Raw genomic sequence first — 19085 nt, forward strand, 5'->3', positions numbered from 1 at the left:
TCCCACTCTCATTCTACACCTTGTTGAGAATTTTCAATTGCTTAGTCATTTTGGACCCTATGACCCCATGGACTGCAGCATGCCAGGCTTTCCTGTCCTTCACTATCTCCTGGAGTTTGTTCAAACTCATGTCCATTGAATTGGTAATGCCATCTAACCACCTCATCCTCTATTGTCCCCTTTTCCTCCTGTCTTCAATCTTTTGGAGCATCAGGGTCTTTTCCAAGGAGGCAGCTCCTTGCATCAGGTGGCCAAAGTATTGGAGCTTCAGCGTCAGTTCTTCCAATGCATATTCAGGGTTGATTTCCTTTAGGATTGACTGGTTTGTTGAGAATAAAATTTGTTATTTTGTTTGATAATATGTAAATAAATAATCACTTAGGAGGTCAGAGGATCCCAGGAGGAAATTATAAAATGTGACGGAACAATCTAGCTATATTAAAAATGTATGAAACAATCTCATTGAAGAGAGTAGAGGGGAAAATGTGCTGACCTAAGTAACTTTAGAATGAGTTGAATCTGTAAGGCTGAAAGCAAAAGGAACTGTAGATAATTACTGCACTATAGTTGATAGAGTTGTTTCCCATGGGAATACAGGTTAACAATTCTGGTACCACTCTACATGTATACTGGAATTGAGTAATTTAGTAAATGGATGCAGATGATGGGAGCCAGGTTTCTCACTGTTGAAGTGGGAGTTTACAGATGAGCAAGGGGAAGAGGATAGAATGATTCATGTGGAAATGGATTAGAATGGGAGACATCACTATGAACTCACGTTTAGCATAGTACAGATACAGATGGTTGCATGTAGAAATAATTATACATATGGGGTGTTAGCAAGCGTTAGCATACACACATGTATTTCCTTGTTTCTCAGCTGAGTGGGTTTAGAAGCAGTGAGTACTCCCTGGTGCCCAGATCTTGGTTTCTAATATCATGCTCCAGTGAAGGAACCAGAGTTCTTGGAGAAATGGCTGGGGCTAGAGCAGGAAACATAAAAGATGAAGCTGTAGCATCTATTGTGCCAGAAAATAAGGAAATGCTCTAACAACAGCAATAAGAACCTGGAATTGCATGAGTGTATTAAAGTCCAAGGACTCATCTGAAAGAACTCCTAGTGACCAAAACTAAGCAACAAAGTAAAATAGTTTTAGATGATAACCCAAAGTTTAAAATAAATATTCATGAGTCCATACTAATATAAAAAAGTGATTGACTTAAATAAGCAAATGGGGAGAATGGCCAAATCCATGGTGCAGATGTCCAAGTTACATAGAAACTCTGCCCTCAAGAAGGTAGAACATAATTCCTCCCTCCTTAAGTGAGGACTATTCATAATGACTTCCTTCCAAAGAGGACGGTATGGAAAGAAGGAGAAAGTAAATTTTCATTAGTGAAACCTGACAAACATGACCTCTGCAAGGAGATCAAAGCTGACATCAACACTGATGAGTCATGTTGATAGTATGTGATGAAAATAGCATCTTTGATCTTCCTCCTCAAAACCCATAGCCCCGATCTAACCAAGAGAAAATATCAGATAAATCAGACTTTTAACAAAATACCTGACCAGTACTCCTCAAAACTCTCAAAGCCAACATAAGTAAAGTCTTCAGAAACTATCACAATCAATAGAAACCTAAAGAGACATGATAATTAAAATTAATGTAGTATTCTAGAATAGAAAAGTATATAAAGGATTTTTTTTAAAGAGAGAACTAAGGAAATCAGCAAAATCTGAACTTTAGTTAATAATAATGTGTCAACTGTGACAAATATACTAATGTAAGTTGTAGGGAAAACTGAGTATGGAATATATGGGAAGTCTGTGTTTTATCTTTGTAGTTTTAAAAACACATCTAGGGACTTCCTGATGCTCCACTGGTTTAGAGTCTGCCTTCCAATGCAGGGGATGCTCAGGGAATTAAGATCCCTGCTCAGGGAACTAAGATCCCACATGCCATGGGGCAACTAAGCCAGCATACCCCCAATAAAACATCTCAGATGCTGCAACTAAGATCTGAAGCAGCCAAAAATAAATAAATATTTAAAAATAAATCTAAAACTGATAAAAAAAGTCATCAAAAATAAATTTCAAATTTGAAAAAATAATCCTCTTTCCACCCTGAAATTCCCCTTTCCTAAGAGCTGTCACCCCATTTTCTTATCAAGTAGCAATGTTTTCTAGATGGGAACTGAAAATACATTTGCCGCTGTAAAAGAGTATTTCTTTTCTGTCATTGTCAATAACTTACTCTCCCTCATTGTTATTCTAGTTCTAAGATGAAATAGTTGGAAATATAAAAACTATATTTTCCTACTTTCTTTCAACCATTGTGGAGTTCTGGCTTCTCTCGAATCTACTTGCTCTTTCTTGCCTCCATCATTCAGATACTAGATTTTAAATGACCTTTAAAAATGACTGATAAAACAAACACATACATAACAATATGATACATGCTTCTTGGAAAAAGTACTTACTTTTGTGTGGTGTGTGAGTATGTGTGCCCTTTAAAAATACTTAGATGAGAACTGGAGCCATTATTGTTGCTAAGCTAGATAAGAAGAAGACAATATCTTTTTGATTCTAGAGCCTCAGCATACTTTAGAAAAAAAAACTTTAAAAAATGGAAACCTTTATTCAAAGTTTATGTGTTTCCTGCATTTTTTCATTTCAGTGAATAAAATGTTATTTAAAATCAAAGCATTCTTTCTGGTAATTCATTCCTTTTCCCCTTTGGATCACTGAGATAGTTGTGGAACCAGCCAAGTGGTCTAGGAGATCTTGCTTAAGCTGATGACATCACTGAATGAGTTGAATGGAGGGGAAATCCAGTTAAATATAGGAAATTTATTTTAGAAGCAACAATTATTTGGTCATTGTTAAAAATATCTGACTAGGAAAATACATTATAACTTAAAATCATAATAAAATTAAAAATTTCCTTAATCACTATGATGTTGCTTTGTTTTAGATAAAGTCAGAATGATGTTGGCAAAATACTAAGGAGAGAATGATTTTTAAAAATTATATTTATTGTTCAGGTATTGGACCAAAGAAGATGTAGACCTTTGGAATATTTTTAGTTTAACATCAAAATCAGATGTTAATACATGTCCCCCTCACACACACATACAATAAAATAGTTTCATTTTTTTTGTATCTCACTATACAGTTTTAAAATTAAAAGAATGAACAGAAGATATTTTAGAAGCAATTTCAGGTCTAAAATGAACATTTCTGTAATTAATACCTTTTTTCTCCCCTATTTGCTTCAAGAAACCAATATAAAATTCATGAAAACTGAAGGGGAAATACACATTAATTCTATAATATCATTGTATAACTACAACAACAATCAAACAACAATAACAAGACATGAATAACCAAAATCAACAAAAAATAATAAATAAAAATGACCTATAACCAAAAGTGTGGAGAGTTGAAAAGAATCTAGAAGGTGAGAGCCAAGAGACCCGAGTACTCAAAAGGTAGGCTGCCAACTAGCTGTGTGACTTCAGAGAAGTCATTTTACATCTCTGGAGCTTAATTTCCTCATGTGTAAAATGAGAAAATTCCATGAGAGGATCTCCAAATGTTTTCCATACATAAAATCCTATACCCATAAGGGGCTTCCAGATGAGAAGCACTGTCTTTGCCTTTACAAACAGCTCGCTAGCTTTGCACCCAAAACATCTCTGTTGAAGAAGAGGTGAGTTTCTGACTCAAAGCCCCTTTTAGTCCAGTCCATTTTGACTATACCAGAATCTATCCAAGTCAAACCAGTATTCTCGTTGTACTCATTATATATGTTCAGTATGATTGATGAGTATGATTGGTGAGTCCTGGTTTTGGTGATCACACTGTGAAGAAGAATGATAATACAGAAGGGATGTGTGTGAGAGACAGAGATTGTGTGTGTGGGAGGTGTGTGTATGTGTGTAGAGATGAGAGAGGAAGGTAAGGGGGCAGTTCTGGTTGACACTTCATGTTTTAGTAGTCTGGCTCTTGGTTTTTATGTCACAGAAAGCAAGAGGGTTGCTTACCTACAACGGAAACTAACAGGTTTAACGAGAACATGGAGCCATAAAAAAAGGTCAGGGGCAGGAAGGAGAACAGGAAAAAAGGAATCAGAGGAGTCCTGAAGACTTTGTAACTGGGAAGTTACAGAGAATCTGAAATATTCTGAAATATGAAGTATTTGAAAATCTGAAATATGACAGAATGTGAATCACCAACCTGTTGTATCTGTGGCCTCCTGGCCTCCAGTGACCAGATCAGTGCCTCAGTGCGGAAAAACATCGAATCAAGCCACACCACAGCGGCAGCGGGCTCGTCACCTCCCGTCTGTTGAAGCCACCTTCTCCCCAGTTGTTCATCTGTGATAATCAAGTCTCTGAAAATGGGTGATTTTTATGGAAAGTAATATTTTAAAACTAAAAATAACTCCCTTTCACTCCAACTGCGAAAAGAAAAAATAAAGAAAATATATGGGTTGAGCCTATTCCCTACAAGTTGTAAAGATGGCTTCCCCTCAAAAAAGATAAGCAAACATATTTAGTTGACATCATAATCCATTTCCATTTGGGCTGCTATAACAAAATACTGCAGAGAGAATGGTTTATAAACAACAGAACTTAATTTATCACAGTTCTGGAGGCTAAAAGGCTGAGATGAGGGTGCCAGCGTGGTCAGGTCCTGGTGAAGGCCCTCTTTTGTGTTGCTGTGACCTTACCTGGTGGAAGGGGCCAGGAAGCTCTGTCTAGCCTCTTTTATAAAGGCATCAATCTCATTCATGAGGGCTCCACCCTCATGACCTGAGCACCTCCCAATGACCCCACCTCCTAATACCAACACTTTGGACACTAAGATTGCAACATATGAATTTGGACAGACACATTCAGACCAGCAGCACAGTGTATCTCCTCTTCATTTGACTGTTCTGAGAATACACAAACATGTAATAAGAAGCTGAAATAATTGTTATTCTGACAGGTTCTTAGTTTAGTTCTTTAATGGCAACAAGCCATGGCCTGGCTGTCACCCCCTATCTTACCCTGTTTTCTTTCTCATTTTCAGTTGCTTTCTCCCATTCCCGCAACTCCTGTGCAGTTAATCTGGGCTCCCCAAGGGGTCTTCCATGTGGGTGGGTATCCCAGCGCATGTGGGATGAGCCCTGGTAGGAGAGTTTTCCTTTTCGTATTGGAAGGAATTGTTCAGTTGGGAAATAATGATGTTTATAAACATCAGAGAATTGCAGGCTTGTACCTAAACATCTATCCCATAGGCATTTTAGCAACATGGCCAAGGTGCAAGGCTGTGCGTGCTGAATAAACACAGCTGCATATATTTCAGTGATCACACATCCAGATAACTGCAGAGCATGTTTATAAATGCACATAGATTTTCATCCCCTCCTGGGACACAGTGGGTAGGGAAGAGGAAGGGTGGGGAATGTGTGTGTGTGACAAGAGTCATCACAGAGTATGATTTTTCAGACTCCATGAAGACCTCCTGTCCACCCATTCTCTACTTTCTGTCAGATGCCCAAAATTCCACCACTAGACTTTTACCCGGGGGTTAAATATTTCATCCCTCTTAAAATGTAGTTACTTGACTTTAGATTGCTTTGGACATTTGCACCGTGATGTGCGACATGCATAGGCTTATCAGATTGTAAAAGCTCAAAAAGCCATCCGTTATAAAGTCACAGGCACTTGGTCTGGATGTATTGGGGAGGGAGGAGTGAGCTGAGAAAAAGAAGAAAAGACCAAGAAGGAAGTAGACTGAGCATGGAGAGAATGTACATTTTCAAGGAATTTTACCTAGGATTGTTTTCCTGTTTGTTTTTAAAATTTATTTCTGTTTTTTTGGCCGCACTAGGTCTTTGTTGCTGCATGCCGGTTTTCTCTAGTTGGGGTGTGCGGGCTTTTCGTTGTAGTGATTTGGGTCACACAGGCCACCCCGATACAGTGTGGGAGGGGCCTCCACGGGGGTGTGAATACCTGGAGCAGGAGTCACTGGGGCCGTCTTGAGAGCTGGCTGCCTCAGGGAGACCTTCCCTTTCTTCTCCTTCTGCAGTGAATCGCGGAGTCTTTCTGATCCGTCCTCTGCACTGTTTTCTCACATGTGCACCTGTGCACGCTAAGCCGCTTCAGTTGTGTCCGACTCTTTGTGACTGTAGCCCCCACGCTCCTCTGTCCGTGGGATTCTTCAGGCAAGAATACTGGAATGAGTTGCCATGTCCTCCTCCACGGGATCTTCCCAACCTAGGGATCGAACCTGCGTCTTTTATGTCTCCTGCATTGGCAGGCGTATTCTTTACCACTGGCGCCACCTGGGAAGCCCCTTCTCACATGTGACCTCATCTCAAATCTGATAGTTTCTTCTGGAAAGTGATATGGAGGCTGTGGAGGAAGGCTTAGGGACCTCATACCTAAGGGCACAGGTGGAATGCATAATAATATGCCAGCAGGGCCTCCAACCCAAACTTACAGGGAGAAGAAAAGCAAATGTCCTGGCAAGCCAGTCTTTTGAGGAGAATTTGCTCCGTGTGCAGACAAGGGAAGAGCTGTAACCAGAGTCACCCTAGGGAAGTGAGGTGCTGAGTGTAAAAGCAAGAGAGCACAGATAAAGCACAGATACTTTCCCGAACTACCCTACGACTTAAAACCATAATATGGGGTCAGCTCCCCCTTCCTCTCCCCAGAGAAAGTCTTAGGCGATCTCTAGACAAGGGTCTCCCACTTCCCTGTGAGCACCACAAATAGGCTTATCTCCACAAGCCTGCTTAAATTGGAAGTGGATTCCAAGAGCTCATGAGCTGACAGACATCGTGGGGTCCGTTCTGCTTTATTAAGATAGGAAGCCTTGATTCTCAGTGTCTGTCACTGTCAGAGGAAGAGTTATGCCTGCCGTTGGGCCAGGGGCAACATACTCTGTTTCCACTGCCGTTCAGCCAGGGGCAACATACTCTGTTTCCACTGACGATGCTTTTCTTCTTGGGATCCTTCTCTATGATGGACTTTTTGGGAAAAAAAACAGGTGGAATTTTCAGAACTAGGCATGACTTGATCCCACCTACCTGAGCTATTTGAGCTGCTACAGCATCCCCGACCAGGCACCTACAACCAGCAGCCCCAGCTAGAAGGAGGTAGTTTTAGAGGGACTTCATCATTAGGTCCTCAACTGCCTGAAGTTAACTCAGGCTCAGTCAATTAACCAGGGTGGGAGCTCAGTACTCCGTGAAGTCAATGGGAGACCCTGGGCCTTCCATGAGGTTTTGCCTTTGTTCTTGGATCTGTGATTCTGGGACACAGCCATGGATTTTTGGACCAGAACAGACAGACAACTGAAATCACATACCTGCCCCCTATCCCCATTTTGCATGCGACTCAGAGAGGTCAGGGATTTTCCCATAGCCATTTAATGAGCTGGTAACCCAGCCAGCAGAGTCGGACACGACTGAGTGACTGAACTGAACTGAACTGAACCCAGCCAGTACTAGTCTTATGAATGTCTAGTCTTTCTCTGCCTCTAATCATGGCATATACACTTCTAGAAGGTAGACTACCCGTTTGCTCTAAGGTCCATTTTCTGCTCTTATTATCTTCTCCCGATGACAAGGAACCTCATTTCCCAGGCTCCCTTGTCTTCTGACTTCCTGTCGGGTTTGGCCAATGCAGGGCATTGATGGAACACTTGAGAGCAGGAGTTAGCAAGCAATAAACAATTTCCTGGGCTTCTCTGGTGGCTTAGATGGTAAAGAATCTGCCTGCAAAGCAGGAGACCTGGGTTTGATCCCTGGATCAGGAAGATCCCCTGGAGAAGGGAATAGCTATCCACTCTAGTATTCTTGCCTAGAGACTGAGAGACTAACACACACACACACACACACACACACACACACACACACACATTTCCTCTCCTCTTTCTGCTTATTTTGGCATCTCTAGCAATGACTGGGTCTCCTTGGTCCCTGCACCCATCAGACATTCTCCACTGTGATTCTGGCTTCTGTCAAATGACTCCTGTTGCTGTAAGCTCAGAACACTCAGCAATAGCAGCTCCTCCAACCCATGGAGTCACAGCTCCTTACCACTGTGGCTAATCTCTGGGTTGCATCGCTATCTGCTGTTTGGCTTCTCAGTACTTCTATTACTTCTAGGACCAATCCCCTAAATTAAATTACCTCTGTTTATTACGACCTACAATGGTTTGTGTTTTCCTTCCTGGACCCTGACTGATGGAGTGGGGTCATCATTCTGTGTGTTCTTGCTCACTGTAAGAATACAGTAAATCTTCAGTCGTAATAGTGTTAACTATTCTAAAAAGGAAAACCAGTTTATGAAAGAGAGGTAGCACTCCACTTTTATCATTTACTCCATAAATCAAGCTGATTAAAACTATATCATATTTGCCGTAACTCTTGAAAAACGAAAAGTGGAAACATTTTCCTAAGACCTCTTCCCAAGGGTCTGTCTGTGCCTTCTACTCAGTGGTGTTAAAAGAATAGATTTCTTTGATCTCAGAGATTTTTTTCCATTTCTCTTTGTGACTTATCATGGAAGGGATTATTCTTGGTGTGAGTGGGTTTGTATTTTTTAATTTTAGCAGAATGGGCCCCCATGTCATGCCATTGGTTTCTTATACTTGCTTTGGTAACAACTCTGCCCTTGGCCTTCCCATCACAAGCCTGGTTGTTGTGACCTACAGTCCTGTTTATGTGCCAACCCCTGTTCTTGGCCTCCGCACAAGGATTCCCACAAGGGCTCCATTTGAAATGGTGGTTTCCAAGATTGGGGGTATCTGCCCGCCAGCACTGCATTTGAGACCACCAGCTTGTTTTTCCAAGTATTAATATCTCAGTATCACTAAACATATTTTCTTTTCCAGAATATTTTCCAAAAGTTTTGTAAGAATGTCTCTAAAACTTTTTTGTTTTGAAGGCCTAAAGGGAAGGGCAAGGTAATGTAAATTTTAACTTGGCAGACTAGTATTTAAAACTTTATCCAAAAAATATTTTTCCCCTTAGAAAAAAAAACCTCTTTACATATTTAAGTAATTCATTTGGGAGAAATAACCACTCGGCTATTCACATAGGCCTTGGCAGATGTCAGTTCAAGATGCTTTGAAACCAATCAACTACAAAGTCTCAGATATTTTCTCTTTGAAAGCTCAACTTAACATTTGCTACCATGGTGGTAAGGAAAGTGACAACTCATTTGAAAGATTCTCCCCCTTTGTTTCTTTGTCTTTCTTCTGCAGGCCATGTGTTTATACTGTGGGATCTCCCATAAACAACAGGGCCCTTTTTCCATGCCAGGAGCCACCCGTTGCCATGTCAACATGGCAGGCTACAGTTCGAGCAGCTGCATCCTTTGTTGTTCTAATGAGCGGGGAGAATTCTGCAAAGCCAACACAGCTTCAGGAAGGTACTGTACATGTGTTCTGTGCTTCTTTATGTATTGCACACATGTTGGACCCAGGAACCCAATACACAGGGTTTTTCTCCGCTTTAAAAGAGCTCCTTTATTAGCTGGGTTGGACTGAACATGATATAAAACATCCTGCCAGAGAAAATACCAGGGGATGGGGAAGGGCACTTGGGAGCCTGTGCATGGCATGTGGGGCCCTTCAATGCCAGAGTTATCAATTCTTAGATTATTAAGGCAGTTCCTTTCACCTGATGGTTTGTGGACCATAAGTGGGTGGTCTTGGTTGAAGACTTTCTGGACAGGCAAGTATGTCGTGGAAACACCATTACAGTTGAGTTGTTTGTGTTTTGGTCATGGAGCCTGTGCAGGGTTATTTATAATGCTGAGCAATAGTTCTCCTGTTGGCTGCCCACTGGAGTTGTCCTGGTATTGCCCTGTTCTTACTCTATTGGGCCATGAAATTTTGAGTCAAAGGTGTATAAGAAAGATGGAAGGCAGGTACTAATGCATCATCAAGGTTTTCTCTGTGAATTTCCTACTTATTGCAGTAATTGACACTTTCAGTTGAGATCTGGAGCTTGTTGATGCCAGGTGAATTTTTTTGTAATTGTAATATTTCTTCATCTAAATATGGTGTCTCCTTCCACCATTTATTATAGAAATTTTAAAATTTACAAAAAGTAAAAGTAATAAAGTGAAAGAGGAGAGTGAAAAAGTTGGCTTAAACCTCAACATTCAGAAAATTAAGATCATGGCATCTGGTCCCATCACTTCATGGAAAATAGATGGGGAAACAGTGGAAACAGTGTCAGACTTTATTTTTCTGGGCTCCAAAATCACTGCAGATGGTGATTGCAGCCGTGAAATTAAAAGATGCTTACTCCTTGGAAGGAAAGTTATGACCAACCTAAACAGCATATTAAAAAGCAGAGACATTACTTTGCCAACAAAGATCCATCTAGTCAAGGCTATGGTTTTTCCAGTAGTCATGTATGGATGTGAGAGTTGGACTGTGAAGAAAGCTGAGTGTCAAAGAATTGATGCTTTTGAAGTGTGGTGTTGGAGAAGACTCTTGAAAGTCCCATGGATGACAAGGAGATCCGACCAGTCCATCCTAAAGGAGATCAGTCCTGGGTGTTCAATGGAAGGACTGATGCTAAAGCTGAAACTCCAGTACTTTGGCCACCTCATGCGAAGAGTTGACTCATTTGAAAAGACCCTGATGCTGGGAGGGATTGGGGGCAGGAGGAGAAGGGGACGACAGAGGATGAGATGGCTGGATAGTATCACTGACTCGATGGACGTGGGTTTGGGTGAATTCCGGGAGTTGGTGATGGACAGGGAGGCCTGGCGTGCTGCAAAGAGTCGGACACGACTGAGCAACTGAACTGAACTGAAAAGTAATAAAATTAATTTTAAAGAAAATGTTTGCTAACATTTTGTAGTATTTCCTTCTGGTATTTAAAATCTATGTATATAGTATATATTGTCATTTCAAAATTGCCAGCAGAGCATATAGCAGTTTTCACTTACAGTATATCTTGTATGTCTTTCCAGACATTAGGTATTTTTTAAATTAATGATTTTAATGTCTGCATAATATTTTATGAGTATATTAGATTTTATTACATTTCCATATTACAGACAGTTGTATTGTTTCCAAGGTTTTTTCACATTAAATAAAGTCACATTAAATTTCTGAGGAGACAGTTTGTATAAACTTAGAATTATTGAGTCAAAAGTTTTGAACCTGTTGAAGGCTGTTGGTACTTATCTTAAGTTGTTTTTCAGAAAGGTTGTGACACTTTACATATCCGTCAGTAGTTATGAAGGCCCCCTCATCCTTGGAGTTTCACCCATCTGATAGGCAAGAGAAGGTTTCTTTTTAATTTGGATTACTTTGATTATCAATGAGCTTTTGTATGTCCTTAGCCGTTTTCATTTCCTATCTGTTAATTTCCTTTGCCCATTTGTATATTGAGATGTTAGTGATGTTTCCAAAAGTTTGTTTTGTCTTGTAGTTTGATTGGATCTTTGAAAAATAAAGTTATTGGGGCTTCCTGGTTAGTGACCACATGGAGACATGAGGAGAATGGTACCCCTGGAGAGGGCATGGAAGTTCCATGCTCTTTCTCACATACCTTGCCCTGTGCAGTTTTCCATCCGGCTGTTCCTGAGTTGACTGTCCACTGGTCATCAAACCCAGCAGACAAGTGCACAGGTCTGTTTCTTCAGGTCTTCATTTCGTTATAGAGGCTCTCGTGTTATGTAAAACTTCTATTACATAAATCTGTAATCTGTTCTCCCATTCAAAAAAAATAAAATGAGATAGAGATATAATCTCTTATATTTGTGTATTTTTTCTCAATTTTTGTATACCTTTTAATTTTATAGAGTATTTCTGACCTATACGACATTTTAATTTTTACATAGTCAGATACGTCAGGTTTCTCTTGAGAAGTCTTTCTTTACTCTAAAATTCACCTGTTTTATTCTAATATTTTAATCTAACTTTAATTTATTTTTTAGTAACTTCACTCTATAATCTGTAGTTTAATCTGGTCACTGTTGTGAAATAAGGACTGTTGTTGTTTAGTCACTAACTTATGTCTGCTCTTTGCAATCCCAGGGACTGTAGCCCTTTCTGTCCATTATTATGCCCACCTTTGCTTGAAATGTTCCCTTGGTATCTCTAATTTTCCTGAAGAGATCTCTAGTCTTTCCCATTCGATTGTTTTCCTCTATTTCTTTGCATTGATCACTGAGAAAGGCTTATCTGTTCTTGCTATTCTTTGGAACTCTGCATTCAAATAGAACTATCTTTCCTTTTCTCCTTTGTCTTTCACTTCCCTTCTTTTTTTTTTTTTTTCACTTCTCTTCTTTTCACAGCTATTTGTAAGACTTCCTCAGACAACCATTTTGACTTTTTGCATTTCTTTTTCTTGGGGATGGTCTTGATCACTGCCTCCTGTACAACGTCATGAACCTCCGTCTACAGTTCTTCAGGCACTCTTTCTATCACATCTAATTCGTTGAATCTATTTGCCACTTCCACTGTATAATCGTAAGGGACTTGATTTAGGTCATATCTGAATGGTCTCAACAGATAACAATTTTCAACAAAATGTGGAAAATTCTTAAAGAGATGGGAATAACAGACCAGCTGATCTGCTTCTTGAGAAATCTGTATGCAGGTCAGGAAGCAACAGTTGGAACTGGACAAGGAACAATAGACTGGTTCCAAATAGGGAAAGGAGTATGTCAAGGCTGTATATTGTCACCCTGCTTATTTAACATGTATGTAGAGTACATCATGAGAATCACTGGACTGGATGAAACACTAGCTGGAATCAAGATTATGGGGAGAAATATCAATAACTTCAGATATGCAGATGACACCACCTTTATGGCAGAAAGCAAAGAAGAACTAAAGAACCTCTTGATGAAAGTGAAAGAGTAGAGTGAAAAAGTTGGCTTAAAACGCAACATTCAGAAAACTAAGATCATGGCATCTGGTCCCATCACTTCATGGCAAATAGATGGGGAAATGATGGAAACAGTGACAGACTTTATTTTGGGGGGCTCCAAAATTACTGCAGATGCTGACTGTAGCCATGAAATTAAAAGACACTTGCTCCTTGGAAGAAAAGCTATGACCAACCTAGACAGCATATTAAAAAGCAGAGACATTACTTTGCCAACAAAGATCCGTCTAGTCAAGGCTATGGTTTTTCCAGTAGTCATGTATGGATGTGAGAGTTGGACTATATAAAGAAAGCTGAGAGCCAAAGAATTGATGCTTTTGAAGTGTGGTGTTGGAGAAGACTCTTGAGAATTCCTTGGACAGCAAGGAGATCCAACCAGTCCATCCTAAAGGAAATCTGTACTGAATATTCATTGGAAGGACTGATGCTGAAGCAGAAACTCCAATACTTTGGCCATGTGATGGGAAGAACTGACTCATTTGAAAAGATCCTGATGCTGGAAAAGATTGAAGGTGGGAGAAGGGGATGACAGAGAGTGAGATGGTTGGATGGCATCACCAACTCAATGGACATGAGTTTGAGTAAATTCTGGGAGTTGGTGATGGACAAGGAAACCTGGGATGCTGCAGTCCATGGGATCGCAAAGAGTTGGACATGAATGAATGACTGAACTGAACTGAACTGAACTGGACTGTAGCCCACCAGGCTCCTCTGTCCATGGAATTCTCCAGGCAAGAATCCTGGAGTGAGTTGCTATTTCCTTCTCCAGAAACAAGGACTAAACATTTTTATTTTCAAATATAAAACCAGTTATCCAAGATCACTTAATGAATCTTTTCTGATTGTGATGTCTTTTTCATCATAAATTAGATTTATACATGTAACAAAGTTTTCAATGAATGTTTACTTTATTCTCAAAGTCAAAACAAAACAAATTATACATCTAAAAATTTAATTTAAAAAAATAAGTCATATTTACATGGTTCATTTACAAATAAGCAAAGGATAAAAAGAAATTTTATGATGTCTTCTTTTTACTTCTAATTCCCAACTACCCAATAACTCTTCCCCAAGGCAACAAGGTCACCAGCTTCCTTTATATAGTATATTTTTTCCTCTTCTGTTGCACAAAACATAACATGCTGTACACATTTTTGTGTAATGATCTGCCCTTTAGAATAACCTGTTCTTATAGACAATTTCCAGAGAAGACAATGGCAAGCCCCTCCAGTACTCTTGCCTAGAAAATCCCATGGACGGAGGAGCCTGGTAGGCTGCAGTCCATGGGGTCGCTAAGAGTCGGACATGACTGAGCGCCTTCGCTTTTACTTTTCACTTTCACACATTGGAGGAGGAAATGGCAACCCACTCCAGTGTTCTTGCCTAGAGAATCCAAGGGACAGGGAAGCCTGGTGGGCTGCCATCTATGAGGTCTCACAGAGTCGGACACGACTGAAGCAACTTAGCAGCAGCAGCAGCAGCAGCAGCATAGACAGTTTCATATCTGACCATAAAGAGCTTCCTCATTATTTTTAGTACTATAGAGTGTTCCATAAATGGATGTTCACAATTCACTTAAGCAAAAGCTCTTGACTTTATATTATATAAGGAATTTAATGGTCATTTCTGGGTTAGGAAGATCCCTTGGAGAAGGGATTGGCTACCCACTCTGATATTTTTACCTGGAGAAGTCCATGGACAGAGGAGCCAGGCAGGCTACAGTCCATAGGTTCACAGAGGTGGACATGATTGAGCAACTAACACTTTTCACTTACTTCTGTCAATTTCCCTCACCCACATTCTCTGGTTTTAATTAATATAATTTGGAATTTTAGGCTCATATTATCTATATATTTTGTTTTTATTTTAAACCTTCTCAAGGAATTATAATCACTATTGTACATTTTTATCCAGTTTCAAATTATATTTGCAGTAAGTATTCAGACTTTCCTTACTCTTGATCTTTTAAGTTTGACTCATCTCTTAGTCAACTGGGAAATGGCTATAGTATTTTTTTTCCCCAGAATGGTGGCTATTGGTATATTTTATGATCCAGACAATTGTACTCATTTTGCATGCTAGTAAGGTTATGCTCAAAATCCTTCATGTTCAGCTTCAACAGTACATGAACTGAGAACTTCCAGATGTACAAGCTAGATTTAGAAAATACAGAGGAACTAGAGATCAAATTGCCAACATCTGTTGGCTCATAGAGACAGCAAGTAAATACCAGAAAAACATCTACTTCTGTTTCATTGACTATGCTAAAGCCTTTGACTGTGTGGGTCACAACAAACTGGAAAATTCTTAAAGAGATGGGAATGCCAGACCACCTTACCTGTCCAAGAAACCTGTATGCAGGTCAAGAAGCAATAGTTAGAACCAGACATGGAGCAATGGACTGGTTCCAAACTGGGAAAGGAGTATGTCAAGGCTGTATATTGTCACCCTGCTTATCTAATTTATATGCAGAGTACATCATGCGAAATGCCAGGCTGGATGAATCACAGGCTGGAATCAAGATTGCGGGGAGAAATATCAAGAACCTCAGATAGGCAGGTGATACCACTCTAATAGCAGAAAGTGAAAAGAAACTAAAGAGCCTCTTGATGAGGGTGCAAGAAGAGAGTGGGAAAGCTGGCTTAAAACTCAGCATTCAAAAAACTAAGATCATGACATCTGGTCCCATCACTTCATGGCAAATAGAGGGGGAAAAAGTGGAGGCAGTAACAGAGTTTTTTATCTTCAGTTCCAAAAACACAAAATCAGTCACTGTGGATGGTGAATGCAACCATGAAGTTAAAGATGTTTGCTGTTTGCAATGAAAGCTATGACAAACTTAGATAGTGTATTAAAAAACAAAGACATCACTTTACTGGCAAAGGCCATATAGTCAAAGCTATGGTTTTTCCAGTAGTCATGTGTGGATGTGAGAATTGGACCATAAAGAAGGCTGAGCCCTGAAGAATTCATGCTTTTGAATTGTGCTGGAGAAGACTTTTGAGATTCTCCTGGACAACAAGAAGATCAAACCAGTCAATCCTAAAGGAAATCAACCCAAATATTCATTGAAAGAACTGATGCTGAAGCTTAATCTCCAATACTTTGGCCACCTGATGCGAAGAGCCAACTCATCAGAAAAGACCCTCATGCTGGGAAAGACTGAAGGCAAAGGGAGAAGAGAGTGGCAGAGGATGAAGTAGTTGGATAGTATCACCAGCTCAATGGACATGAATTTGAGCAAACTCCATGAGATAGTGAAGGACAGGGAAGACTGGCATGCTGCAGTCCATGGGGTCACAAAGAGCTGGACACAACTTAGTGACTGACGGACAACAAATGTATTTAATCAGCACCCCTATGAAGATATGGAACATTTCCATTACCTAGAAATCCCCTTGTGCCTTTGCCATCCCTACTTGAGTGATTCCTCCCTAACCCCACTCCAGTCAACCGCTGATCTTATCTCCATGTCTATAAATTAGTTTTGGCTGTCCTAAATATTCTTGTAAATTGAGTCATTCATGTGTACTCTTTTGTGTCTGGCTTCTTTCACTTGACATGGTTGTGAAACAGACCCACATTGTTGTGAGTATCAATAGGTATTCTTTTTAAAAAGTTGATGAGTAATAATCCATTGTATGAGTAAACTAGTTTGTTTATCCACTCACCTGTTAATGGACATTTGAATTTGTCATGTACATTATGAAAAGTATTCTGTGAATATTTCTGTGTAAGTCTTTTTGTGGACAAAGGTTTTAATTTCTCGTGGGTAAATACCTAAGAGTGGAATTGCTGGATCATATAAATATATTTTAACTTTGCATCTGGCAAACTATTTCCAAGTGATTCAGTTATTTTGCATTCCACCAGCAGTTTCTGAGAGTCCAATAGCTGTGCATCTTTGCATACACTGGATGTTGTTGATCCCTTTAATTTTAGCTCTAAACTGGGGTGAAATACTGTCCTGTGGTTTTAGTTTGCATTACTCTGATAACTAATAATGGTGAGCAACTTTCATGCAATTATTGTATATGCCTTTAAAAAGTGTCTCTTCCAAGACATTTTGTTGTTTTTTTTTTGTTAGATTATGAGAATTTATAATTTTATATATTTGATATTCTTTATATATTTGATATTCTAGCCTTTAGTCAGATATGTGTCACAAGTGTAGTCTCCTACACCGTATGGTTTGCCTTTTCATTTTTGATTTACCCTTTATACCACTGATTTTCCATAAAGACATTTTATTCTTTAGTAATTCTGTTATAGATTGTTACTATAATAATCTTTGCAGCTCTTCCTTAAGCTTTTTTTGGTTACTTTGTTGTCTTTTGATCTCACTTTGTTGTACTGTTTGAGCTAGCTGTCTTCTCACAGCTTTTTCTTTCAGTTCTATCAGTTTATTGCCACCAGCCTGTCTCCCTCCACCCTCATGCACAAGTGCTCAATCATGTAACCCCACAGACTGCAGCCCGCCAGGCTCCTCTGTTCATGGACTTTTCCAGGCAAGAATACTGGAGTGGATTGCCAGTTCCTTCTTCAGGCTTCTCATGGCTTTTTATCTTTTTTCGTAGAAGTTATATCTTCATATCATAATTGGATGCCAATATTCCAAACTTGTTTTCCTTCCAGTAGTAAATTCATTTCTGAAGTGTGTTCTTCTTCTGAGTCCTTAGAACAATATTTACTTTTACCTTTATTCTGCAGTATTTTTGCCCCATCATGCTCTTGGGTGCATCATGCTCTTGGGTGCACCTCTCTGGGGTGTTTCAACGGACAGGATAAGGTCTGTGGATTTCCCTTAGCTCCATTCACTGTCCACTTCTGTGCTACCTGAAATCCCCTCGCTGTTCAACAGATGACAGGTTAGTTATGCACATAGCCCCTCTTGTGAATTGTCTAGTGAAGTTCTTTGGGACTTACACAGCATCTTTTTTTTAACCTCCCTGCTTGTTTCCCTGGCTTGCTAAATTGAGTAAATTCACCACTGTACAGAGGTCTCAAGCAGGCATCGATACCTGGGCTCCTCCAGCCTCCATTTCTGGCTTACTTGTGATGATGACTAACTACATTTCCCAAGATGCAATGCTGGGAGTTGCATCTCCCAACTCCCATCTCAACAAGCCTACATACTTTCTCATTCCATGATTGGGCCTTTGCAGTTCAGATGTAAAAGCTGTGTTTGGCACTGTTTCTCAAATTTGAGCATTATTTTACTTTTCAGAGGGAAAAAATTCTCCAGATTCACCAGGGTTGACTTAAGTTATTTGTATTAGAATAATATTTTAAAAACTATAAATGTAAGCTTGTAACTCTTATACATCTGTCATGTCAAAATAAAATATAAATTAAATACAGACCAAACTATTAAATCATTAAAATTCAAATGAACAACTTCAATTTAATGTAAAGATTATTATTTTGCTGAAATGAAAATGTTCCCTACAACATGTATGTGGTGCTGACAGGTCCGTGAAGGTTCTTTGAGGTCGTTGTTTCTGTTCTGCCCTGAGCCATGTGGTGATCTTCTTCTCCACCACTTTTCTTCCATATGCTGTAAAGCTTTTGCTTACACAGCATGCTCTGATGTCATTTAGCCTTTACCCACCAAAAGCATCATTCTTATGTTCTGTTCTCATTATCACTCAGTAATTAAAGCAGTGCTACATGTCTGTGTGGAATCATATACACTACTGCAGATGTGAACTCTGAAATTGTTTGGCAGGACTCCTTTCTATCTGGATAATCCAGCCCACTGGCCAGATCCAGCCTACTGCCTGTTTTTATAAATAAAGTTTTATTGGAATACAGCCATTGTCTATGGCTGCTTTGGTGCTGCAATCAGTATCGGTATCAGTTCAGTCGCTCAGTCGTGTCCGACTCTTGATGACCCCATGAACTGCAGCAGGCCAGGCCTCCCTGTCGATCGCCAACTCCCAGAGTTTACCCAAACTCATGTCCATTGAGTTGGTGATGTCACCTGACCATCTCATCCTCTGTTGTCCCTTTCTCCTCCTGCCTTCAGTCTTTCCCAGCATCAGGGTCTTTTCAAATGAGTCAGCTCTTTGCATCAGGTGGCCAAAATATTGGAGTTTCAGCTTCAACATCAGTCTTTCCATTGAACACCCAGGACTGATCTCCTTTAGGATGGACTGG

General features: G+C 39.9%; 1 protein-coding gene across 27 annotated transcripts in view; it reads left to right on the forward strand.

Moving 5' to 3' along the window:
* The window catches only part of AOPEP (aminopeptidase O (putative)), a 427206-nt gene that overhangs the window by 71912 nt on the left and 336209 nt on the right, over positions 1 to 19085 (forward strand). For 25 of the 27 annotated variants that reach the window (XR_015170185.1, XR_015170180.1, XR_015170178.1 and 22 more), the window contains one exon: positions 9272 to 9438. The exons of the other annotated variants lie outside the window; for them this stretch is intronic. Coding sequence is in view for 16 of the 25 variants with exons in the window: in XM_086416943.1 (XP_086273069.1) it covers positions 9272 to 9438 (167 nt within the window). In the remaining 9 variants the exon portion in view is untranslated. The remainder of the gene's footprint in view (positions 1 to 9271; positions 9439 to 19085) is intronic. 27 annotated transcript variants of the gene reach the window in all.

Source organism: Bos grunniens, chromosome 8, assembly GCF_055505025.1.
Source record: "Bos grunniens cultivar Pamir isolate PY7600 chromosome 8, Bosgru_T2T1.0, whole genome shotgun sequence".
Classification (NCBI taxonomy): Eukaryota; Metazoa; Chordata; class Mammalia; order Artiodactyla; family Bovidae; genus Bos; species Bos grunniens.